The sequence below is a fragment of the Pseudoliparis swirei genome, chromosome 23, assembly GCF_029220125.1.
Source record: "Pseudoliparis swirei isolate HS2019 ecotype Mariana Trench chromosome 23, NWPU_hadal_v1, whole genome shotgun sequence".
NCBI lineage: Eukaryota > Metazoa > Chordata > Actinopteri > Perciformes > Liparidae > Pseudoliparis > Pseudoliparis swirei.
This window is the reverse complement of record NC_079410.1, coordinates 23,326,533-23,352,818: the sequence shown is the minus strand read 5'-3', so window position 1 is coordinate 23,352,818 and position 26,286 is coordinate 23,326,533. Positions and strand designations below refer to the sequence as shown.

At 47.0% G+C, this 26,286-nt stretch overlaps 1 protein-coding gene and 1 long non-coding RNA gene across 6 annotated transcripts; one reads left to right on the top strand and one right to left on the bottom strand.

The window, feature by feature from the left end:
- Positions 1-699: 699 nt before the first annotated feature.
- glyr1 (glyoxylate reductase 1 homolog (Arabidopsis)) lies at positions 700-25,351 on the top strand. 5 transcript variants are annotated; one of them, XM_056406654.1, is made up of 16 exons: positions 700-798; positions 3,548-3,584; positions 7,714-7,793; positions 7,864-8,002; positions 11,340-11,450; positions 19,145-19,201; positions 19,914-19,967; positions 20,092-20,142; positions 20,219-20,292; positions 20,379-20,478; positions 22,294-22,404; positions 22,505-22,606; positions 23,117-23,279; positions 23,379-23,558; positions 23,650-23,774; positions 23,854-25,351. In XM_056406654.1, exons 1-16 carry the CDS (start codon positions 761-763, stop codon positions 23,926-23,928), a joined length of 1,497 nt encoding a protein of 498 aa, XP_056262629.1. In that variant the 5' UTR covers positions 700-760; the 3' UTR covers positions 23,929-25,351. The 5 variants fall into 5 exon arrangements, with proteins under 5 accessions (XP_056262629.1, XP_056262630.1, XP_056262632.1 ...); XM_056406655.1 differs by lacking the exon at positions 19,145-19,201; XM_056406658.1 differs by lacking the exons at positions 700-798; positions 3,548-3,584 and adding an exon at positions 6,556-6,637.
- Positions 5,318-6,420, bottom strand: LOC130188349 (uncharacterized). Its single transcript, XR_008830604.1, has 2 exons — positions 6,335-6,420; positions 5,318-5,779 (listed from the first exon to the last, which is right to left on the bottom strand). It is a non-coding gene; the product is annotated as an uncharacterized LOC130188349 (long non-coding RNA).
- Positions 25,352-26,286: the final 935 nt, after the last annotated feature.

Here is a 26,286-nt window from a genome sequence, read left to right as displayed (position 1 = left end):
GAGTGTACTACTAAAGTACATGCTATATATATATAAAATCATCCACATCATTCAGTGTTCTAGTAAAGTACATACTCTATATTAATATAGAGTATGTACTACTAAAGTACATACTATGTATATATATATCATCAACATAGAGCAGTGTACTACTAAAGTACATACTATACAAATATTTTGTTGAATATATATATATAGTATGTAATACTAAAGTACATAGTATATGCGGCTGTAGCTCAGTGGGGTAAGAGGGTTGTCGGTTCGATCCCGGCTCTCCCCATTAGTTGCAAGTCGAAGTGTCCTTGAGCAAGGCACTGAACCCCCAGTTGCTTCCTGGGCGCATCACTGCAGCCCACTGCTCCTTAATAACTAAGGATGGGTTAAATGCAGAGAACTAACTTCCCCTTGGGGATTAATAAAGTATATATCTTATGTTATCTATCTTATATTGTTTAATATATATATATATATATATATAGTATGTAATGCTAAAGTACATACTATATATATAATTATATATATAACTATATATACATATAGTATTTAATACTAAAGTACATACTATACATGTATATATATATATATATATATATATATATATATATATATATATATATATATATACGTACATACATCAACATAAAGCAGTGTTCTTCTAAAGCTATAGCGGAAGTCGCACAGACCGGAAGTGCTCGCCCGGTCACGTGCCTAGTGGGGGTGTTGTCTCTCAGTCAGTGCGACGTTGTATTAAAGTTGTAAGATGGCGACAGCGCATCTGAGGATCGGGGACCTGGTGTGGTGAGATGCGCCGGCATGTGTCCGCGGGGTGGAGGTTCGGGTGGTCCCTGGTCTCTGTGGGGGATCCGGACTCGGCCGTTAGCTGCGGGTTAGCGGAGCAGCTACAGCGTTACCCGAGCCGAGACCGCTCTACTTCCGGGGAGAGAGCCGTCTTTAAGCGGTCTTTCTCGGGTCTGTTGGTGTGTGTGTAGGCCAGCTGCTCGTAGTAAACGGTCCGTGCAGTGCTACGTGCTAGCTGTCCTAGCTTCGGAGGCTAACTGCAGCTTCACGTCGTCTTCGTGTCCGGCTGGCAGTGACAGTCGTGTGCCTCTCGGACCGGACACGGCTCAGGCTCCCGGAGCCCCTTTGGGGGGTAGCAACAGCCCCGGAGACGGTGTTACGGGTTGAGAAGCCACCGTGCTAACTGGAGACTTTGACCCAGCGCGTTGAACCGTGGCACGACGAGCACACCGCGGAGCTGGAACACTCGGGATGCGTTGTTTACTGTGTCGTTTATATTAGGATGTACACTGCATTACTACATTATAAATACAACGCGGCATTCGCGAGGACAGCTATACGTGAGGAGTCGCCAGTTAACACGGTCGCCTGTTGAACCGTAACACCGGTCGGACTACTCGCTGGAGAACGACCACACAGGGGCTCCTGACATGCGCAGTACATCCTGACTGCGACATAGCCTTGAGCTCATGCGTTACAGGAGCGCTGCTTGAGTTGCTGCTTGAGTTGCCCCTTTAGTTGATGCTTGAGTTGCCCCTTTAGTTGATCTTTAGTTGCTGCTTTAGTTGCCCCTTTAGTTGATGCCAGGGTTTTTCCTGGGTCAAAATGGGTCTTCGGTGCTCCCCAAAAAAAAATTTTGCGCGCTACGCTCGCACGGTCTGTATTGCCGTTTCACCGTAATTAGCAGACATCTATGTATTTTTTTTTTGTTTCCCCATAAATTATGGAAGCAATGCTTGTGGAAATCATTTTGCTAAAATAGATCGGCTAATAGATTGACAATTAGAGATGCACCGATCAGGTTTTTTGGTGCCGATCACTGAAATCAGTATCTGCCGATCCGATAATACCGATCACGGTGTTGATTGAAGCATTCTATTTATTGTGTAGCATTATTGCCTAGGACTATGAGGAAATACATATATAAAGCACCTCAAACATTAAAGAAATCATAGATTTCTTTAAACTTTTAGGACTTTTACTTTGAAAATTTTCCAAATTGATACATTAAAATGGTTTGATTGCTGTTGTAGGGGATTTCAGATATGTATGGAACACATCTGCATCATTCATTTCCTGGAACTCTTGGGGAAATCTATATACAGGACTTTTCATAACATACAAAAGTCTGACATTTTTATAAACTCTTCCTTTGTAAAGTAAAAATGTTTTAATGTGAGCATAATTTAAGCTAAATCTCAGAAGCGATCTCTAAAGATACAAAATCAGTTAATTGTTTACTTTTATATCTTCGTGTATGATTTGTCGACATCTTATTTTGACAAACGGATGTTTCACGTGGTTCTTTCCGCTAACTTTGCAAAACCGGATGTTGTCACTTAAATCCTTCCGCTAACTTTATCAAAACCCTCTTTGCTCCCGATGGAATGTGTTTACCGTGAGCATCAGTCTCTAGGGGCAGACATGTGAGAGTCGGCTGAGTCGACCCAGAGATTCAACTCGGGGGACGGGGACGCCGCTCGGTGGTGAGGATCCCCTCGTTGACCTCTGACCTCTCACTCTGCGGCCCTCGCCGGGCGCATCGTCTCCGTTGCGGTGCGCCGCGATTGAAACGTCTGATAGTTTTTCGCGCAGATGTTACGTCATCTGATCGGCCAAGGTTGATACGCCGTTTTGAGAGCGCCGAAAAAAAACGATAATGGGAATATCAGCCGATATGGATCGGCGCCGATCAGATCGGTGCATCCCTATATAGTCCAGGTGTATTGGTGCACGTCGGGCTGTTGAGTGACCAGCAGCTGGCCGCTCTGTCCATTCACCTCACAGCTGCGTATTGACCAGACAAGAAGACACGCTTATTAACTCGATTACTATTGATCCAAACAGAACGAGGGTTCGGCTGTAGCCGACTTGAAACATACTGTTGAGAACATATTCGCTGACATGCACGTGATGAACATAGTTTTGTTGTTTTTTTTCCATCGCTGACTTTTTTTGCCTTAGGCGCTCGGGATTTGTCATAGGCGCTCGGGAAAACGGCTTAGGCGCGCGCCCAAATGTTCTCTATGCAGGAAAAACCCTGGATGCTTGTTACCCCTTTAGTTGCTGCTTGAGTTGCCCCTTTAGTTGCTGTTCCAATATGTCTGCCATGTCTGGGACCTCACTGCACCATAAAGCCCAGTCGAGCCCTCAGGCCCCTGCCTGGTGAAGGGACCCCTCCTCGTGGGGGCCCACCGGCCCTCACTGTGGTGGTTCTGTCATCATTAGTGTGGTGTTGTTCCTGTGAACCAGAGGAGGAAGAGCAGAGCGTTCTACACACTCCCATATCTGGAGTTTTTAGTGCAGAAACACACCTGTATCCAGTTTTTACATAACCCAGTACATACACACACACATCCTCTGCCCCCGTATAAACATATGTACCTACACACACACAACAATAGGACCTTTTATGAAAGTCCCAACCAGAAACAAATGTTTTGAAAGCGTAAACAAACGAGCGGATCTCCTCTGGACCTGGGGGGGGGGGTCTGTAGCGCCTCTCTAAATGTATATCTTCTTCTTTCAGGGGGAAGCTCGGTCGTTACCCACCATGGCCAGGGAAGGTAAGCTACACTTTCATTTCATTTATTTCATTTCATTTATTTATTTGTACAGGGACCGGACACATAAATCAACCCATGGGTAAATGTGTTAACGTTAGCTAAGGCTAAATTTCAGCTTTGGTCCCTGTGGCCAGATGTTACAGCCTTCACTAAAGGAGTAAGAGGTTAACACGGTAACATAATAGAAAAGCAGTAAACATACAGGTTACGATAAAATACTGGCCTCTTCATAAAATCATTTTTTAAAAGACATAAAAACAATAATTATTAACACAATCACTGAGGAGGGAGTCACAGTTCATGCTCACACACCTGACGGATAAAAATCCAGGTCTTCAGGCCGTGTTTAAAAGAGTAAAAAGTTCTGCTAATGACGTAACATCTGCGAGAAAAACTATCAGATGTTTCAATCGCCGCGCACCGCAGCGGAGACGATGCGCCCGGCGAGGGCTGCAGAGTGAGAGGTCAGAGGTCAGAGGGGATCCTCACCACCGAGCGGCGTCCCCGTCCCCCGAGTTGAATCTCTGGGTCGACTCAGCCGACTCTCACATGTCTGCCCCTAGAGACTGATGCTCACGGTACACACATTCCATCGGGAGCAAAGAGGGTTTTGATAAAGTTAGCGTAAAGAACCACGTGAAACAACATCCGTTTATCAAAATAAGATGTCGACAAATCATACACGAACATATAAAAGTAAACAATGAACTGATTTTGTATCTCTATAGATCGTTTCTGAGATTTAGCTTAAATTATGCTCACATTAAAACATTTTTACTGTACCAAGGAAGAGTTTATAAAAATAAGTATATGGTATATGCATTGCAGTGCACTGCGTCGCTGATGAAGTGCTGTCTCAAATGGAACACTTAACCGTTAACCACTTGGCGGAAGTGACGGACGCAAATCTGTTCACGGCACCCGCGAAATTAAGCCGGGAGTGACGTATGCAAATCTGCTTGCGATACCCTAACCCTTAAAGTGACCAAATGAATGCACTTCTTGCCCTTGTTGTCCCTTGTTTACCCCTTTCTCCACCCCATGTGGAAACTGCGATACCTCCACAATCGCGGCAGGAGCCTCCGCCTTCTGGCTGAAGTCGAGATGGTATATGTAAATGTAATTGTGATTTTGCCTTACCTTCACAGCATAGCTTCATGTAGTAGTTGCAATTAAATTCTCCTCGCTAGGTATGCTAAATTCTCAATTATCTTTGTCAGAAGTAGCCTTCTTCTTTGCAATCCACATACACACCATATGGAAATTAAACATGACAACTCTGTACATGTTTGTCCCTAGATTCCAATTAGTTTTAAGAATTATCCACTGAAATGATAGGCATCATCTTGGTGAATTCACACAGTAATAGGCCTACTTTGACTGACTGTACTTTTATACACATCTCTGTTGTAGTGAAGTTCACCCTGATACAGGAATCGATTAGCAATTGAACACACAGGCATATTAATTATTGTTACAAACATGCAGCAATTCTAATATAAATCAGAAAATGAAATAAAAGACTACAAAACCTCAATGACAACATTTTATTGATAAAATGACGCATATTAATATAATCTTCCCTTCCCCTCCCCACACACTCTACAGCAGCCACCCAGTCCCAGGCGGCGCTGCCGTATCAATGTTGCAATGCCACTGCTGGCGTTGTATTGTGATGGCCACAGTGACATGAGGGTGGACTTCAGGCTCACCAGAGTCATTCAACGCCCTCATGGCTGTGCTGGGCACTGACTGACCACGGTTGGGGCCCCGAGATCTCCTGTCTAGTTTTTATTTTTTGGCTTGCCAGCGCCACCTCCTATCGGGTGGTGGCCAGGGCCTTCGACAGGCCCCGGGCTCAGTGCATGATGCCAGGGTCCTGAATAACAGCCCCATCTTCTATGAGCAGTCATCCCCTCCACCAGGATACTGTATCCTTGGGGATGGTGGCTCCCCCTGCCTGTCCCAACCATCTGCCTCATGACCCCCTTCAGGCAGCCTGTCCACCTCCAAGCTACAACCGCTGCCTGTCAAAGGCGAGGTGTGTTGTGGAGAGGTCCTTCTGGATACTGAAGACGCGATGGCGGTCCATCTTCTTCAAGGCCCTGGAGGTGGATGTGAGGTGCCAGAGGTCATTGGAGCCAGATGTCGGGAGGGCAGCAGAGGACCAGCACCAGCACCTCCAGGAAACGTCTCTGGGGCAGGAAACAGAAATAGGATAGCCATTCAGTGCTATGTCCCAGACCACGATTACATTTAAATTAATACATACACGACATTAAAAAAACAACACAACGATGATTGAAAGCTACAATTATTTCTAGAAGGACAAGCTTAGATAGCTATTGTAACGGTATTAATTATCGGGCGGCGTGTGTGCAAACGCTCGCGGTGTCATGTTAACCCGTTATTAAACTGAGCATATCCATTGTTAATCCATTATTAAAATTGCTATTTCGATTGTTTAACAGAACAGCCGTTGTTTAACACTGTCCGATGACTGACATAGCTATCTGTCGTCGGACTTGCCGCTGGAGCCGACCTGCCCCCGCTCGTCAAGCGAAAAGTGTCCGATAAAAGTGCACCTTCGTCGGACTGGCCGGGTGGTGGATTACCCAGCTAGCTTATCATAACTGCCATGCAGATCCAATGGCATCTAATGCTACCTAGGTATGCTCACTAATCTGAGAATGGCATGTTAGTAGTACATTGTAATACCAGTACAATGTGTAATTACCGCTGATACTTACATTTACGGTCTGTAGCTTCGTGGTCTACCGCTTGTGCTGTCCGCCATTGTTTTAGAAATAAAATGAAAAGCTGGCGAAAGGGCTCCTCCTCTTCCGCTACGTCGCCAAGATGGCGGCCGCTTAGAGCGAGTAGTGTCCATCGTTTTACACTACATTTTTTGCCCGTTTGCAGTGCACCATCCGGGTACTTTCAGTGCACTGAATTCTGCTGGTTTTTTCAGTGGCGCACTTCGAACACTGAAAGTCAGTGCTCCAAGTGCTCAAGTGCGCGGTAGTAGACACAGCCATAGACATCTGGCTCAGGTGAGTTACATGCCGTCTTTGTGAAAAACATGCAGACTGTCTTTTTGACATTTAGTTGTAGACAGGAATCTGAGAGCCATTCAGAGACATGGACCATGGTATCAGTGAGTTGAAGTGCAGCCTGGACTTTGCTTTTTGCATGGACATAGATCACTGTGTCATCAGCGTACATTTGGATACTACATCCCTTACAGACACTGGGGAGGTCATTTATATACAGGCTGAATAATAATGGTCCCAAAATCGAACCCTGAGGGACACTCACTTCATATCCCAGCATAGGCGATACAGCCTCACCTACTCTAACACACTGGGTTCTTCCCTCCAGGTAGGACTTCATTAATGCGAGAGATTCAGCTGAGAGGTTGAAATCTGACATTTTCCGAATAAGGATATTGTGATTAACTGTCAAAAGCCATCCTGAGGTCAAGAAATACTGCTCCAACTACTCCCCCTTTATCCATTGTAAGCTTTATATTCTCAAGGAGAAAGCAGTTGGCTGTGTCAGTGGAGTGCTTGGCTCGGAAACCAAACTGCATGGGATGTAGCTTGTAAGGAGAGTTGTTAAGGTGTTCAATTAGTTGCTCTGAGGGATTTCTCAGCTATTTTAGATATAGCTGGGAGGATGCTAATGTGCCGATGGTTCGTAATATCGGTTTTATCACCTGATTTAAAGATAGGTGTTATTATGGCTATGGTGTTATTGATTATGCTGGTGATCGGGAGCGCGAGTGGGTCTTTATGTTTCTTAAGGAACATGTTGTCTAAACCATACACATCTTTTGCCCTGGAGTTCCTGAGAGAGCCCATGAGGCGATTGACTGTAACATTAGAGACCTCTAGGAAGGAGAAGCTAGATTCACCCCCAGCTACAGGCGGCAGGTCAACTGAGCCGATGCTGGACCTCGGGGCCAGGGCCTCCACCGAATCAATAAAATAGGAGTTAAAAGCTGAACACATGATTGTTGCATCTTGTGTCAGGCAACCATTTACCTTAACTTTAAGCTGTTTCATTGAACTACTGTTTTGTTTACACACACACACACGTTGGATCACTGTGTTCATTCACCTCTCAGGTGGTGAGCCCTCCCAAGGACCTGAAGAAGCCCCGGGGCAAGAAATGCCATTTTGTGAAATTCTTTGGAACTGAAGACCAGTACGTATGACCTCCACACGACCTCCAGAGTGCGTGTGCGTGTGTGAGCCGTGTTTGTTGTCCCGTGCAGCGCCTGGATCAAGGTGGAGCAGCTGAAGCCGTACCACGCCCACAAAGAGGAGATGATCAAGATCAACAAGGGCAAACGCTTCCAGCAGGCGGTGGACGCCGTGGAGGACTTCCTGAAGAAGGCCAAGGGGAAGGAGCCGGTGAGGCCACGCAGCACGACACGCCATGCAGCGCGCCACGTAACACGCTACATAGATGTTGGTATCTCTGAGTTCCACCAGTTGTTCTGTGTTCTCTGGCGTTTGCCGTGGAGCCCAAACTACTACGGGAGCCTGTGACCTTTGACCTTGTGTCTGTAGCAGACAGGAAGTCCTGCTGGACCTCGTTCAATTCAGTTTATTTGTATAGCCCAATTTCACAAATTTCAAATTTGTCTCTGAGTGCTTTACAATCTGTATACATAGGCATCCCTGACCTTTGACCTCACATCGGATCAGGAAAAACTCCCAAACAACCCTTCAGGGGGAAAAAAGGGAAGAACCCTTGAGGAGAGAACAGAGGAGGATCCCTCTCCAGGATGGACAGAACAATAGATGTCATGTGACCAGAAGGATAGATTATAGAGTTAAAATACATTCAATGAATATGACAGTGGATGAATAGTTCATAGTTACATTACAGTACATGTCATTTAGCAGATGCTTTTATCCAAAGCGACTTACAATAAGTGCATTTCAACCCAGAGCACAAACCAAGACGACAAGAATACAGGAAGTAACATTTCCTCAACATAGTCGAACTCCAAAAGTACCACAATAAGTGCCATCCCAGTGCCACTGAAGTGCAAATCTGTGTTTTAATCCAGATATAGTCGGAAAAGATGTGTTTTTAGTTTCAGGCTGAAGATGTAGAGACTTCCTGCTGTCCTGATGTCAGTGGGGAGCTCGTTCCACCACTGAGGAGCCAGGACAGCAAACAGTCTGGATGTAGAGTGATTAGCTCGAGGTGCAGGAGGCACAAGACGATTGGCTGTTGCCGAGCGGAGCGAACGTGCCGGGGTGTACGGTGTGACCATCTCCCGGATGTAGACGGGGCCCGATCCGTTTAGAGCACGGTACGCCAGAACCAGTGTTTTGAAGCGGATGCGAGCAGCCACCGGTAACCAGTGAAGGGAGCGGAGCGGTGTGGGTGAATTTCGGGAGGCTGAAGACCAGTCGAGCTGCTGCATTCTGGATGAGCTGCAGATGTCGGATGGCCTTAGCAGGTAGACCAGCCAGGAGGGAGTTGCAGTAGTCGAGGCGTGAAATGACCAGAGCCTGGACCAGAACCTGTGCCGCCTTCTGAGTAAGAAGAGGACGTATTCTCCTGATGTTGTGCAGCATGTACCTACAGGAACGCGTCGTCGCAGCGATGTTGGCTGTCAGGCAGAGTTGACTGTCGAGTGTCACCCCGAGGTTCCTGGCAGTCAGGGTAGGGGCCAACACAGAGCTGTTGAAGGTGGTAGTCAGGTCATGGGTGGGGGAGTCTTTCCCTGGAAGGAATAGTAGCTCGGTCTTGTCGGGGTTGAGCTTCAGGTGGTGAGCAGACATCCACTGAGAGATGTCGGTCAGACAGGCAAAGATTCGCACAGCCACCTGTGTTTCGGCCGGTGGAAACGAGAAGATCAGTTGGGTGTCATCAGCATAGCTATGGTAGGAGAAGCCATGCGAACGAATGACAGAGAAGAGCAGGGGACCCAGGACGGAGCCTTGAGGAACCCCAGTAGTGAGAGGAAGAGGAGGGGACCCAGGACGGAGCCTTGAGGAACCCCAGTAGTGAGAGGACAAGGATCAGACACAGATCCTCTCCAAGTGACCCGGTAAGTGCGGTCGTTAAGGTAGGAAGAGAAAAGCGCGAGTGCAGTGCCTGAGATCCCCAGGTCCTGAAGAGAAGAGATCAGGATCTGGTGGTTCACGGTGTCAAATGCTGCAGAAAGGTCCAGAAGGATAAGGACAGAGGAGAGAGAGGATGCTCTAGTAGAGTGAAGGATAAGGACAGAGGAGAGAGAGGATGCTCTAGTAGAGTGAAGGATAAGGACAGAGGAGAGAGAGAGGATGCTCTAGCAGAGTGAAGCTGCTCAGCAAGGAGGCCAGTCTCTGTCGAGTGGCCGGCCTTGAATCCAGACTGGTGAGGGTCAAGAAGGTTGTTACTGTGGAGACAGGAGGACACTTGGTTAAAGATAGCTCGCTCCAGAGTCTTGGAGAGAAAAGGAAGAAGAGAGACCGGTCTGTATTGCTGACTCCAGACGGGTCGAGGTGGTTTCTTCAGGAGAGGGTTGACTCTCGCCTCCTTCAGAGGGAAACAGCCAGTTGAGAGGGAGCTGTTAATAAGATGGTGAGGAAGGTCAGAAGGTCAGGAGCAATAGCCTGGAGAATGGGAGACGGGGTCAAGGGCGCAGGTGGTCGGTCGAGCGGAGGTCACCAAGCTAAGAACTTGATTGGGAGACAAGGGGGTGAAAGAGGAAAGAGAGGGGGATGAAGAAGTTAGTGTTGGTGAGGTGATAGAAGATGGATTAGTAAAGGAGGAGCGTATGTCGTCTATCTTGTTTGTAAAGTAGTGGACAAAGTGGCTCGGCAAAAGGGTGGAAGGAGGAGGGGGACAGGGGGGATCAAGGAGGGTGGAGAAGATAGAGAAGAGTTTTTTGAGGTTAGAGAAGGAAGACTGAATTTTGGTCAGGTAGAAAGAGCTTTTGGCTGCAGATATAGAGGAAGAGAATGAGGAGAGGAGAGATTGATAGAAGAACAAGTCTTCCGCTTGATTCGATTTGTGCCATTTCCTTTCCGTCGCTCGCAGGGTGGCTCTCTCGGCACGCACAGAGTCCGACAACCACGGAGCCGGAGAGGATTTCCGAACCGGTCGTGTCTTAAAAGGACAAAGAGAATCAAGAGATGAAGACAGGGAAGAGAGGAGAGTGTCTGCGGCAGAGTTAGGCTGCATGAGTGAGAAGGAGCCAGTTGAGGGGAGAGCAGATAGGACAGAGGAGGCCAGGGAGGAGGACAGAGGGTGCGAAAGTTGCGGCGTACAGGTGCAGAGTCTGTAGATATGGGTGGGTTGTCAGTACCAGAGAGTGAGAGAGTAAGTGATGGTAATAGTAGGCATATTCCACGATGAGACCTCCACCATCCATCAGATGGAGGTAGAGAGGAGGAGTGGGCGGAGTCTCAGGGGCTGGACCAGGTGAACCTGATTCAGCCCTAACTATAAGCTCTGTCAAAGAGGAAAGTCTTCAGTCTACTCTTCATGAGGTGACTGTGTCTGCCTCCCGGACTGAAATTGGAAGCTGGTTCCATAAAAGAGGAGGAGCTTGATAATTGAAGGCTCTGGCTCCTCCTACTTTTGAAGACTCTGAACTACGACCTCTTGGGAATGTCTGACTGGATAGTGCAGTTAGTTTAATCCTGAGGTTCTCTAGGGGCTTCATGAACCAGTAGGAACCACAGGATGAGTCTCTAGTCTTCAGAGAGGACCAGCAGCTCAGTCCTGATCCGTGTCCAACAGAACTCTGAGAGCAAAGGGGACTCCAAAGGAAAGAAGACGCCCACCAAGCCTCTGAAGATCCTGGAGGAGGAAGATGAGGACCTCAGTGCCCTGAAGGACCCGTCTGAGAAGGTCAGTGGGGTCACACCTGGTCCTGGACCGAGGACAGGAAGCCCTGGTGAACTGGACCTGTACTAGTACCTGGACTAGGAACTGTACTAGTAACTGGACCTGGACTAGTAACTGGACCTGGACTTGTAACTGGACCTGGACTAGGACCTGGACCTGTACTAGTATCTGGACCTGGACTAGCAGGGTTTTTCCTGGGTCAAAATGGGTCTTCGGTGCTCCCCCTATTTTTTTTTGCCATATCACCGTAATTAGCAGACATCTATGTATCTTTTTTTTCCCCATAAATAATGGAGGCAATGCTTGAGGAAATCATTTTGCTAAAATAGATCGGCTAATAGATTGACAATTAGAGATGCACCGATCAGGTTTTTGGGTGCTGATCACCGATCACTGAAATCAGTATCTGCCGATCCGATAATACCGATCACGGTGTCGATTGAAGCATTCTATTTATTGTGTAGCATTATTGCCTAGGACTATGAGGAAATACATATATAAAGCACCTCAAACATTAAAGAAATTACAGATTTCTTTAAACATTTAGGACTTTTACTTTGAAAAATGTCCTAATTGATACATTAAAATTGTTTGATTGCTATTGTAGGGGATTTCAGATATGTATGGAACACATCTGCATCATTCATTTCCTGGAACTCTTGGGGAAATCTATATACAGGACTTTTTTTAACATACAAATGTCTGACTTATTTTTATAAACTCTTCCTTGGTAAAGTAAAAATGTTTTAATGTGAGCATAATTTAAGCTAAATCTCAGAAACGATCTCTAAAGATACAAAATCAGTTCATTGTTTACTTTTATATGTTCGTGTATGATTTGTCGACATCTTATTTTGAAAAACGGATGTTTCACGTGGTTCTTTCCGCTAACTTTGCAAAACCGGATGTTGTCACTTAAATCCTTCCGCTAACGTTATCAAAACCCTCTTTGCTCCCGATGGAATGTGTTTACCGTGAGCATCAGTCTCTAGGGGCAGACATGTGAGAGTCGGCTGAGTCGACCCAGAGATTCAACTCGGGGGACGGGGACGCCGCTCGGTGGTGAGGATCCCCTCTGACCTCTGACCTCTCACTCTGCGGCCCTCGCCGGGCGCATCGTCTCCGTTGCGGTGCGCCGCGATTGAAACGTCTGATAGTTCTCGTACATTTTACGTCATCTGATCGGCCAAGTTTAATCAGCCGTTTTGAGAACGCCGATCATAACCGATAATGGGAATATCGGCCGATATGGATCGGCGCCGATCAGATCGGTGCATCCCTATTGACAATAGTCCAGGTGTATTCAAGATTCAAGATTCAAGATGTTTTATTTGTCACATACACACACAGGGTGTGCAGTGAAATGAAAGTGGCAATGCTCAGCAGGAATGTGCAAGGGCAACAAGTACACACTATTTACAAATAAAAAACAACACAATATTTATACTAAGTGTGTGTGTGTGTGTGTGCCTAAGAGGGGCAGTTGTGTGGGTCTATGTGGGGGTCCTGGTGAGGTCGGAGTTCACAGTCCTGATGGCCTGAGGAAAGAAACTCCGTCTCAGTCTCTCTGTTCTTGCAGCGTGACTACGGAGGCGCCTGCCTGACCGCAGCAGCTGAAACAGTCTGTTGTTGGGGTGGTGAGGATCCTTCATGATCCTGCCGGCTCTGGTTCTGCACCTCCTGGTGTACAAGTCCTGCAGGGTGGGGAGTGTAGTTCCAGGTCGTTACTAGTCCAGGTGCAGATACTAGTATCAGGTGCACGTCGGGCTGTTGAGTGATCAGCAGCTGGCCGCTCTGTCCATTCACCTCACAGTATTGATCAGACAAGAAGACACGCTTATCAACTCGATTACTATTGATCCAAACAGAACGAGGGTTCGGCTGTAGCCGACTTGAAACATACTGTTGAGAACATATTCGCTGACGTGCACGTGATGAACAGTTTTTTTTTTTTTTTCATCGCAGAATTTTTTTGCCTTAGGCGCTCAGGATTTGTCATAGACGCTCGGGAAAACGGCTTAGGCGCGCTCCCAAATGTTCTCTATGCAGGAAAAACCCTGACTAGTAACGACACCTGGACTAGGACCTGGACCTGTACTAGTATCTGCACCTGGACTAGTAACGACCTGGACTAGGACCTGGACCTGTACTAGTATCTGCACCTGGACTAGTAACGACCTGGACTAGGACCTGGACCTGGACTAGTAACGACCTGGACTAGGACCTGGACCTGTACTAGTATCTGCACCTGGACTAGGACCTGGACCTGGACTAGTAACGACCTGGACTAGGACCTGGACCTGGACTAGGACCTGGACCTGTACTAGTATCTGGACCTGGACTAGTAACGACCTGGACTAGGACCTGGACCTGGACGAGTAACTGGACTAGTAACGACCTGGACTAGGACCTGGACCTGTACTAGTATCTGGACTAGGACCTGGACTAGTAACGACCTGGACTAGGACCTGGACCTGTACTAGTATCTGGACCTGGACTAGTAACGACCTGGACTAGGACCTGGACCTGTACTAGTATCTGGACCTGGACTAGTAATGACCTGGACTAGTAACTGTACTAGTAAATGGACCTGGACTAGTACCTGGACCTGGACTAGTAACTGTACTAGTAAATGGACCTGGACTAGTAACGACCTGGACTAGGACCTGGACTAGTAACTACTAGTAAATGGACCTGGACTAGGACCTGGACTAGTAATGTACGAGTAAATGGACCTGGACTAGTAATGTACTAGTAAATGGACCTGGACTAGTAACTGTACTAGTAACTGGACCTGGACTAGTAACTGTACTCGTAAATGGACCTGGACTAGGAACTGGACCTGGACTACTAGTAACTGGACCTGGACTAGTACCTGGACATGGACTAGTACCTGGACTAGTAACTACTAGTAAATGGACCTGGACTAGTAACTGTACTAGTAACTGGACCTGTACTAGTACCTGGACCTGGTCTAGTACCTGGACCTGGACTAGTAACTGGACTTGTCCTAGTACCTGGACTAGTAACTGGACCTGGTCTAGTAACTGGACTTGTCCTAGTACCTGGACTAGTAACCGGACCTGGTCTAGTACCTGGACCTTTACGAGTACCTGGATGTCATGTTGCATGCTGGTACTAAGAAGTACCCGTACTTTAAAAACTACAACGCTTTTCATAGTTTTGTAGTATCTTTAGTGAAGCGTGATCTCTGCTCCGCTGCCAAGGGGGCGGGGCTACACAGGGGGCGGGGCTTCACAGCTCTCTCACACGAGATGTCAAGGTGACAGTGAAGAAAAGCCTGGATAGGAACAAGCTGGGGAAAGCAACTATACAGAAGTTCTATAGTACTTGTAGATAAATATACCTGTATCGTATTTGTGGTATCGTGAGTATCGGAAATCACGATATTTATGGCAGGTATCGTATCGAAGTTTAACTTTGGTATTGTTGAATATTCTGAAACTGGGCACTTCAGAGATGGTGGACAACAGGCTTCCGGACGCGCGTGGATTAAGTTATCAACACTTAATGGCAGGAAATGTGAATCAAACATTCAACGCGCTCTCCCTCGTGTCCAGGCTGCCGGCTCCCGGCACCTTCCGGGAGCACAACCTTCCCTTCGGGGCTTACCTGAGAAAAGAGAACGAACTCCTCCACACGCGGAGTCTCATACTGTTCCTGTTTCCGGTCACTTCCGGTTCCAGTCGCTTTCACAATAAGAGTCCCGTCAATTAAAGTCACCTTCACAATAAAAGTCTCTTGTTATTGAGAGTCACTTCACGGAATTCAACCGGCTTCGTCAATCTATAATACTAACATACAGTCACTCTCATGCAACATACATTAATTCTTGCCATTTACATTTGCATAGAGTAAACATTACCCCTATGCTTCATAAGACATTAATAACAATATTAATATTCTCCTTAATATTTTCTAATATCTTTCTATATGTATAGGAGTAACATTCACACCCTGGTGGGAGGAGCTAAGGTTCACCTGTCCATCAGGAGTAACATTCACACCCTGGTGGGAGGAGCTAAGGTTCACCTGGCCATCGGGAGTAACATTCACACCCTGGTGGCAGGAGCTAAGGTTCACCTGTCCATCAGGAGTAACATTCACACTCTAGTGGGAGGAGCTTATGTTCACCTGTCCATCAGGAGTAACATTCACACTCTAGTGGGAGGAGCTTATGGTCACCTGTCCATCAGGAGTATCATTCACACCCTGGTGGGAGGAGCTAAGGTTCACCTGTCCATCAGGAGTAACATTCACTCTAGTGGGAGGAGCTACGGTTCACCTCCTTTGGGCTGCAGGTCATTTAGCCGACTCTTATCCAAAGTGACCCGTACACCCAGGGTTTTTCCTTGGTCAAAATGGGTCTTCGGTGCTCCGAAAAAAACGGTGACATTTTTTATTTTATTTTTTCCATCGCAGACTTTTTTTTGCCTCAGGGCACAATCACACCAGACGCGACTCTAAAAAACGCAGCCGCACCAAAAACGCCTTGGCAAAAATGAGCCGGGCAAAACAGCGCAGTGCACCTGTGGAGCGGACCTGCGTGCGCAACCAACCATTGATTTTGGGTTCAATATATAAAGAAAGGAAAGAGTACAGCGAACACCACCATCTATTCCATGAGTTGTGTCTCGATGGCGAGGCTTCAGTTGCACTTCGGACCGAGCGGGAGTCAGTTTGAGTCGTGTTTAGATTTAGAATTCTAAAGATCTTCGTAATTAAATACCAAATACCGCTAATATAATATATAGGGCTGTCAATCGATTTAAAAAAATTAACTAATTAATCGCACATTTTGAAATTGCGATTAATTAATCGCGATTAATCGCGCTTAAAAGTTTGTTCCTTCTTTTTAAAGACAAAACTTCACACAGAGCTGTGTTTTCAAAGAGGCTCCTACCTATAAAGTGCCAGCGAGGTATTTAATATCGTGGATGATAAATTGTTTCTTCAGTGAAACATCAGATTAGTAATTTAAAAAAAATGTATATTGAGACCCCATTGGTCCTGTCATCTTTAACACTGAACAGCAGAACCAGTGGCCTTGGTAACTGACTGACATTCACATATGTCACGTTAACCCTCTGGAGGCTGGGGGCATTTTATACATTTTACAAACAAAATTAAATTCACCTTTTAAAGTCTTTTGCATGTGACACATACCCCCGTGTTCTACATCAAACATTCCAGAACAATCTCAGCTCTGAAATAAGGCTCATTGTCCTCGCGCCGTGTCCTCTGGTTCTCTGACTGACAGGCTGCTATAGAGCCTCACCTGTGAGGTGGGAGGTCCTTTGTGATTTACTGAGTGTTCATTGGTTGTTTTTTTCCCGAAATGTTGACAGACAAACGGATTGACCAATCACGGTGAAGGTTTCGTGTGACGAGTTCTTTCCGCGCCGCGTGTCCCGACACGTCGCCCCTCCGTTCCTCTGTGTGTCAGAGGGGGAGACGGGAGGAAGGAGGAGCAGGAGGAAACCCGACTGATTCATCCACGAGTTAAACTGATTTATGATCCTTATTTTCGCGGAGAAATAATTGTTTTAAAAACGGAAACAGTGTCAAACCGTACTGCCGCGGTTTAAAAAAAATAAACAAAGTTGCGTTAAAATATTTTAGTGCGTTAACGCGGCCAAATTAAGCGCATAGATTAACGCGTTAACGCTGACAGCCCTAATAATATATAATATGAGGTTCTCCTCGGGAAAACAGGAAGGAAAGCCTCCTGCTTGATTCGATTGGCTGCATTGGCCGAGTGTGACATTGATGAGCTGTGCGCCTCGCGCTTTAAGTTGAGAATATTTCTACTTTTAAGCGCAGGTCCGCTCCACAGGCACACCGCGCTGTTTTGCCCGGCAGGTTTTTGACAAGGCGTTTTTGGTGCGGCTGTAAGTAAGTAAGTAATTTATTTTCCATAAGTACATGCATAACGTGTACATACTGGCAGACATTAACAACAGAAAAAAAAATTGCGAATGGAGGACCGTCCAAAGACCGAGGTCTGTAGGCTCCTCTGAGATGAGGAGTTGCACGGCCCCTCCCCTAACCCTTTCACCCCCCCCCCCCCCTCCCAACTACCACAGGCACAGACAGTACACACACATATGGATGAAAACATAAAATGTCGTACAAGCAACAACAATATGAAACCAGAATAGGAAAAAGAAAAGAAAACCAAAAGAAACAGTCATAGTAAAAATATTAATAAAAGACAAATGTGAACTACTGATAACTTAGAAAAAATAAATAAAAATAATATCACGAACATCAAATTATGTATATACATTTTATTTTAAATATGTTTCCTCTATTGTACTGTGCCACCAGGCTGTATATCAATATAATAACTTTCAAAATGAAGTGAGATGGCGTTTAAGTCGAGAAGCAAATGCCTTGATGCTGGATGCCGATTTGACCTCGTCCGGAATTTGTCTCCAGAGCTTTGGACCTCTACAGATGAAGCTTTTAAATACAATGTGAACTGTATGTTTATTTATATGAATGCCACCACGCAGCCGCGTGTTGTGGTCGTAGACATTTGTGTTCCTTGTGAACATATGTAACAGATTATGTGGCAGATTATTATTCATAAATCTGTACATAAAAATTCCTGTCTGACACAAATGTAGATCTGTAAATCTCAGAATGCCCAATCTCTTAAAAGCGGCTCAGTGTGTTCATTATTCTTCACGTTGCAGATGATCCGCACAGCCCTTTTTTGTAAAATCTCGAGACATTTGACCTGAGTTTTAGCTGCGGATCCCCAGAGCATATTACAATACAAGAGGTGCGGATGGACAAGGCTGTGGTACAACAAACGCAGATTTTCTGTTGAGAGTATATTTTTTGCGGAGCGCAGGGCAAATGTGCCGTCAGATGCGCTTCCGACAACTGTCAATATGTTGATGCCAGCGCAGATTGTCGTCAATATAGACACCAAGGAACTTGGTGCACTGGACTTTTGAGACATTTGCCCCGTCAATTTCAAGCCTAAAATCTTGATCTGGGGGATTATTTGATTTATTTATTAGCATATTAGTTTTAACCCATCTGCAATCTTTTTAGGGTCAACTTCCTTTTTGCCATTGACATAAAATACATCCGAGATACGAGACTTGTCGTTGGATTTGTTAATGATCGAGTTAATCACTCGCCAAGTCTTCCTTGAGTCGTACTTATATTCATTGAGGAGGTTAGAGTAGTACAATTGTTTTGCGTCTGGTTTGGCTTTGTTTAATATATTTCTGTAGGTGAGACATTTTGCCCGCGCAGGATGACTGTCTGGTTTCCCCAGCTGGAGTTTGAACAGACGATCACGCCTGCGTATTGAGTTCATCAGACCCACCGTCATCCAGGGTTCTCTCATAACATGCTTGCGAGAAATACGAACAGTTCTGCGTTTTTTTATAGTCGCGTCTGGTGTGACCGAGCCCTTCGGCGCTCGGGATTTGTCATAGGCGTTCGGGAAAACGGCTTAGGCGCGCGCCCAAATGTTCTCTATGCAGGAAAAACCCTGACACCGTAATCACAGCTACAACTCTGGGTTAGGTGTGTTGCTCAAGGGCACATGGCCAGGGCGACGGGGTTGGTGCAGGTGAAGCAGACCTCTTTGGTCCCGTGGAGGCGGCCCCCCGCGGCATGCAGAAGGTGAATGTGTGTCTCTGCTCTTCAAGGACCTGACGGACTCTGACCCAGAGAGGCCGGGACCAGGACTCACCCGGGAGAGCAGTGTAGGTGAACTCACACACCGCCCGCCTCCACCTGCAGAGCTTCACCTTCTGACCTGGTGGTGCTTCACTTTCTGACCTGGTGGTGCTCCTGAAGCTGTGTGTGTGTGGTGCGTCCAGAAGGACCCAGACAGGCAGTAGAGAGGGCAGCTCACTGTTCCGCCCCCTGCTGCTCACCTTCCAGTGACCAGCAGGGGGCGCTGTCCTGTGACCCCGTGGAGCTCCAGCTGCTCCCCTGTACCTGTACCTGGAGTTGCCTGAGGACCCTTCAGGGGAGTCGTAGAGGTCACGGTGACCTTGACCCCCGGGAGCCGCTTCACTGAGTCCTTCATGCTCAGGGTCACTAGAGCCTGACGGGTCCTCAGAACCCCTGGACACGGCCTGGGACTCCTGGGGAAACTCCTTTAAACCCCAACACGTTGGAGAAGTCATTAAATGTGATTTATTCACACAGTTTGATTCAAAGAATAAACATTTATTTACATGTTTACTCTTCATCAAACTATTGTCTCTTCAACTTTATTTAAGGTTTATACTCGTGTAGACACGGAGGTTTCGCAGCATGTTAGGGCCTGTGAATCCAACATGTGTGTGAGCCTGGTCTTGGTCTACGGGTCCTGATGGGTCCTGATCGGTCCTGATGGGTCCTCATGGGTCCTCATGGTGGTCTGGGCTCCATGTCGACGGCGTCTCATGAACTCGTTCTCTGTTGCAGCTCGTGAAGGACGACCCACACTTCCATCACTTCCTCCTCAGCCAGTGTGAGAAGGTAAGAGGAAGCCGACAGCCCTCCATCGGGGGGTTCTGTTCTCGTGGTCTGGCCCTGGAGTCCTCCACCTGTGAGACCAGCTCGACTGGTCCATCTCTGAATGACTCCTGTCTCACCCTCACAGCCGGCCTCCTCCATGGAGCCCATCAGCAAGCGGCTGAAGATCGTTGAAGAGGTACGTACTGTTGGGTTCAGCGGCGCCGGGGCCTCGGGTCCCGGCAGCAGGGAGGTGACCGTTGCTTTGCCTGCAGGACTCCGGGTCCACGTCCATCCAGGCAGCAGACAGCACGGCCATCAGCGGCAGCATCACGCCCACAGACAAAAGGTATTGACGTCAGCATGAACACCAGCCCGCCACCAGGGGGCTGTCGGGGTCACGTCCTCGTGGGCTCACTGTCTTCCTGGCCTCAGGATCGGGTTCCTGGGTCTGGGCCTGATGGGCAGCGGGATCGTCTCCAACCTGTTGAAGATGGGTCACGTGGTCACCGTGTGGAACCGCACGGCAGAAAAGGTACGAGCACAAAGCGTCTGGTGCAGACGGGTCAGAGGAGAACGACACGGGAAGTCTGGTCCCACGCTTCTGATTCTGGTGCTGCAGGTTCTACCAAGAGCCTCTTCCACCTGTAAAGATATACAACTTACATATATATATTACATTTATATATATTATATATACAGGGCTCCAGACTGCGACCAAATGGTCGCATTTTGCGCCTAAAATTAGACACAGTGCGAGTAAATTTTTCATCAACTCGTGCATGCGCGACCAGTAAATTAGCAGATTTTTGTTGTTGTTGTTATTAAATATTTTTGTTGCTGACAAACTTGTTCTACACTTCAGCCCACTATAGTTAGCGGTAATGCCTGAATGACTGGTTTGCTAACCGACATTAACTCCAGAAGAAGAAGAAAGGAGACGAAAACCGAAGAATAAGGCTGGCCTGTGTGAGCGGGGGGGGGGGGGGGGGCTAATGTGTGAAAAGAGGCGCACCGCAGCGGAGACGATGCGCCCGGCGAGGGCCGCAGAGTGAGAGGTCAGAGGTCAGAGGGGATCCTCACCACCGAGCGGCGTCCCCGTCCCCCGAGTTGAATCTCTGGGTCGACTCAGCCGACTCTCACATGTCTGAGGCTCTGAGCCCCTAGAGCCTGATGCTCACGCTAAACACATTCCATCGGGAGCAAAGAGGGTTTTGATAAAGTTAGCGGAAGGATTTAAGTGACAACATCCGGTTTTGCAAAGTTAGCGGAAAGAACCATGTGAAACAACATCCGTTTTTCAAAATAAGATGTCGACAAATCATACACGAACATATAAAAGTAAACAATGAACTGATTTTGTATCTTTAGAGATCGTTTCTGAGATTTAGCTTAAATTATGCTAACATTAAAACATTTTTACTGAACCAAGGAAGAGTTTATAAAAATAAGTCAGACTTGTGTATGTTAAGAAAAGTCCTGTAAATAGATTTCCCCAAGAGTTCCAGGAAATGAATGATGCAGATGTGTTCCATACATATCTGAAATCCCCTACAATAGCAATCAAACAATTTTAATGTATCAATTAGGACATTTTTCAAAGTAAAAGTCCTAAATGTTTAAAGAAATCGGTAATTTATTTAATGTTTGAGTTGCTTTATATATGTATTTCCTCATAGTCCTCATAGCAATAATGCTCCACAATAAATAGAATGCTTCAATCAACACCGTGATCGGTATTATCGGATCGGAAGATACTGATTTCGGTGATCGGTATTATCGGTGATCGGCAGATACTGATTTCAGTGATCGGCACCAAAAACCTGATCGGTGCATCTCTAGAAACCAATAAATGTTTTGATTGGCCACATCGAAGTGCAACATGCACATGCTCAAGGTATGTTTTCTCTTAAAATATGTTTAAACTCAATACAGTAACTTCTGAAGAGTTCTCTGTTGTGAATGTTTTGCAGTTCATGAAGGCAAACAGGCATAAGATTGTATATTGTCAAATTATTTATCAGTAATACAGTAAAAATGATGGGAAAACTTTGCAAGTCGATTTATAGTGTGCGCCCCTAAATTTTCTGCTTGCGCCCCTAAAATTTTAAGTTAGGGGCCACTGTGCTCCTAGTAAAAAAAGTTAGTCTAGAGCCCTGACATGTATATGCATTTATATTTAATAATATACATTTTTCAATATATTTACATTAACTGAGGAGGTTGCCAGCACTAATCTGATTGGTTGTGGCAGATTGATGCATGTTTGCTGACTAGAAGCATCCTGTGTTGGCTCGTGATGATGAGTCATAACTGTCTCTATCCCCCCCCCCCCCCCGCTCTGCTGCAGTGTGACCTGTTCATCCAGGAAGGAGCCCGGTTAGGCCGGACCCCCGCCGAGGTGGCGTCCACGTGTGACATCACGTTCTCCTGTGTCTCTGGACCCAAGGCGGCCCGGGATGTGAGTACCAGCTGCAGGGCCCGGCTTCCTGTGGAGGGGAGTCACTGACACCCCACCCCCCTCCTCCTGTGTGTGTGTGTGTGTGTCTGCCTGCCTCTAGTTGGTGATGGGGCCCAGCGGCGTGCTGCAGGGAATCAGACCAGGCAGGTGCTATGTGGAGATGTCCACCGTGGACCCCGAGACCATCACAGAGCTCTCACGGGTGAGCTCACCTATACGCCTCAGCCATACCTCGTACTCGGTACCCAGTAACGATTCATGCACTGTTGAAATGATTTTAAAGCTTCTTTCCATCAAACTATCCAAACCTTTAAAAGTAATTGTGGAATTTATCCATCAGGAATAGATACAGTAGAAGCAGCTACCGTTATCTGGATAGCATAAATACTGCTATATTTTATTATTGTTCCATCTGAAATATATCTATATATATATATTTGTTTTCGATTTATTTATTTATATATATTTATTTATAAATATATATTCATAAAAGTATTTATTTATTAATATATATTTATAAATGTATTCATTTATAACTAAATATATATATTTCTATTTAGTTATAAATATATATATTTATAAATAGATATATATATAAATAAATAAATGTACATATTTATTTAGAAATATATTTGTTTACATATATATATATATAGTAGCAACTACCATTATTGGATCGCATCCTGCTGTATTAACTGTTCCCTGATGTCAGGTGATCACCTCGCGGGGGGGCCGTTTCCTGGAGGCCCCGGTGGCAGGAAGCCAGCAGCTCTCCAACGACGGGATGCTGGTCATCCTGTCGGCCGGAGACCGGACCGTGTACGAGGACTGCAGCAGCTGCTTCCAGGCCATGGGCAAGACCTCCTTCTTCCTGGGTACGCCGTGCACACGTGGAGAGTTTCATCAGAGGAGCTGGAGCCGGGCGTCGTGCTAAGCTAACCAGAGGACGGCTGTGGGCCCTGTGTGCGTTTCAGGGGAAGCGGGCAATGCGGCGCGGATGATGCTGATCCTCAACATGGTGCAGGGCAGCTTCATGGCCACCATAGCAGAGGGGCTGACCCTGGCCCAGGCCACGGGCCAATCACAGCAGACCTTCCTGGACATCCTGTGCCAGGGCCAGATGGCGAGCACCTTCGTGGACCAGAAATGCCAAAGTAAGACCGGACCTCTGCATTTTTACAGCGTGTATAACTTCAGCCCTGCAGGTCTGGAGGAGAATAACACTCTTTCCTCCGGCGTGTCCAGATATTCTCCAGGGCAACTTTAAGCCGGACTACTATTTGAAACACATCCAGAAGGACCTGAGGCTCGCCATCTCCATGGGGGACATGGCCAACCACCCGACCCCGATGGCCGCGGCGGCCAACGAGGTAACGCTCGCCCTGTCCTGACCGCCGTGGCGCGTCCTCTCCCGGTGACATGACCATGACGCCATGCTCTCCTTTGCAGGTGTACAAGCGGGCCAAGGCCTTGGACCAGTCCGACAACGACATGTCTGCGGTCTACCGGGCCTACATCCACTAGAGGCCCCGCCCCCACCCTTATGTCATGAGTTTTTATATTTTAAACGTTTTATTTGTGTTGCCATGTTAGCTGCCCGCCCGTCACGGGGCGCCGAGCGTCACACTGCCCGCGCTGTCTGTGCGGCGAGAGCCCAGGTTCAGGGGCCCAGGGTCAGGGGCCCAGGGTCAGGGGCCCAGGGGTCCGGCTCGAGCCAGAGAACACGCACAGCGCCGAAAGATTTCTGTTTGTTGTTGGTGTGCAAATGACAAGTATATTTAATGAAGTGAGATCTTTCCTTTTAACATGTCCAGAAACCCAGCAGAACATGCCACTGCATTGCCTTAACATTGACCCCCCCCCCCCCCTCACTTCTATTTATTGGTCTGTTTCTCGCTCTTCTTCGTGCAGTGTGGCTGTTTCCTGATTCCACAAGATAATTTATGCTTTTTGGTGTTATTGATTTCTCTCGAGTAGGTTAAAGATCTTTAAAATGCATTTGTTCCTGTTTGAAGAGTTCTTCTTTCATATCACTCTGAAACCACTCTGAACCCCCCCCCCCCCCCCCCCCACACACACACACACACGGTGGTGTTGATATGAAGCCCCATGAAGGAGCTTCATCCCTCAGCCAGCATCCTCAGTGATGATGTCATGGTTGATTCACTATGACATCATCACTGTTGGGTGAACGTGTGGCGTGGAGGTCTTCACAGGACTGGGGGAACCAGCGCCCCCCCCCCCCCCCCAAGCATCCAGATGGTTTCTCCTCTGTCCGCGTATATTCCCCAAAATATGCATTTTTGGACCCGAGCTGGTCGTCTAATCACTTTTCTTTTTACATTTCAATTCTTCAAATGTTGCCCCGAACGTTCATGATGGATCGCCGCTGGACTCACTGGGATCTCGGAAGGTGTCCTCGTTGTAGTGTCGTCATGACAACAGGGGGGGGGGGGGGGGTCTTGTTGAAGGGGACTTCATGCGTGTTCGGGTAACGTTCCGTGGGTCTTGGCCCTGTGAAGACCTCCACTACACACACACACACACACACACACACACATACACACACACAAGCAGATGATGATGTCCGGCATATGTAAGATTACTCTCTATCCTTGAGAAGAACCCCATCGGGGTCGCCATGTGGGACGCGAGTGACCCCGGAGGCTAGCCAGCCCACGCCCCGTGCGGTGACCCCACGGGGTTCTTGTCGTTGCGTAGATTGACTTCTGGAGGGTTTCTTTTCTACTTGAGGCCTCTTTGTGTCGTCATGCTGCACACGGGGATGTTTCCATGTGTGGGTGCTATCATCTGGCTTCACGTTCACATGACTGATCGTGTTGGAGGGCGGGGGGGCGGAGCTTTTGGTTTGGGGGATATTTATGAGTTGTGTACCATGTGGAAGTATCCAGACTTTTGTGCTGTTTAATAAACCGTCTCCTGGTTATGACGCGAGTCACGAGTCCTCCATGACCAGCGGATCCTAGTCAGTAAGCCAATGAAATCAAGGCTGTCATTTACATACCTGCAAACTTGTCACCTTTCGGTGAAATTCACCGTTTTGAACTCAAAATAGGTCATCCACGTGAATCGTTGAGATCCGAAGAGTTTTTGTTTTTGGGGGTCACCTGGCTCGCTGCCGTTGAGATTGCAGTGAGACGCGGAGAAAAGTGTGGAGTGGTGCTCTTCACAATAAAACATCTTTGATGGACGTGTCGCGTCTCGGCCAATCAGCGTTCAGATGTCCACAGCGTTTGGGGGTTCAGGTTAGCTTGAATGTTAGCCCGCTACATCTGCTGCTGTCACGCTGCACGGTGTAGCGATGCTAACAAAGTACCCGTACGTTAAACACGATGTGATTTACCATATTTTTAGTATCGATCCTTCATTAGAGAGCGATCAGAGCGCACGCGCTGCTCCGTGTCGAGCTGTCTGCGCACACTGCGCTGCGCAGCTCACAGCGAGAGAAGAGGCGGAGCTTAGAGACTTCGGCTTAACAAATAAAAAGATGCCAGAAGTGAAATGTTTCAGTCTGTAAAGTTCTGTAACTCTCCAGCTGCTCATCCTGATGAACTGTGGATCATCTGGTCAGAGACTAACGGCCTCATAGTGTATAATCAATGCTATGATGGAACCATGTAGTTTCATTCATATCTGGCTGTATTAATACTAATATTACTGACATTTGTTAAGTGTTGAAAAAGTTGGTAAAAAGTGAATCATACAGATGTTTTATTTATTACTATTATAGATAAATATACCAGTATCGTATTTATGGTACCATATTGTTTTTATTGTATTGAATTCTGGTATCGGGTATCATGATATTTATGGCAGGTATGTAATATGTATAGAAGTTATAATATGAGTATCGTGACAAAC

Bases quoted from the DNA above. Each gene is read 5' to 3' on its own strand.
- glyr1 (XM_056406654.1), top strand. From the start codon at position 761: ATGGCGACAGCGCATCTGAGGATCGGGGACCTGGTGTG. The intron at 11,451-19,144 runs GTCAGTGGGGTC...CTGCTCTTCAAG, and splicing joins TGAAGGACCCGTCTGAGAAG to GACCTGACGGACTCTGACCC. The intron at 23,775-23,853 runs GTAACGCTCGCC...TCTCCTTTGCAG, and splicing joins TGGCCGCGGCGGCCAACGAG to GTGTACAAGCGGGCCAAGGC.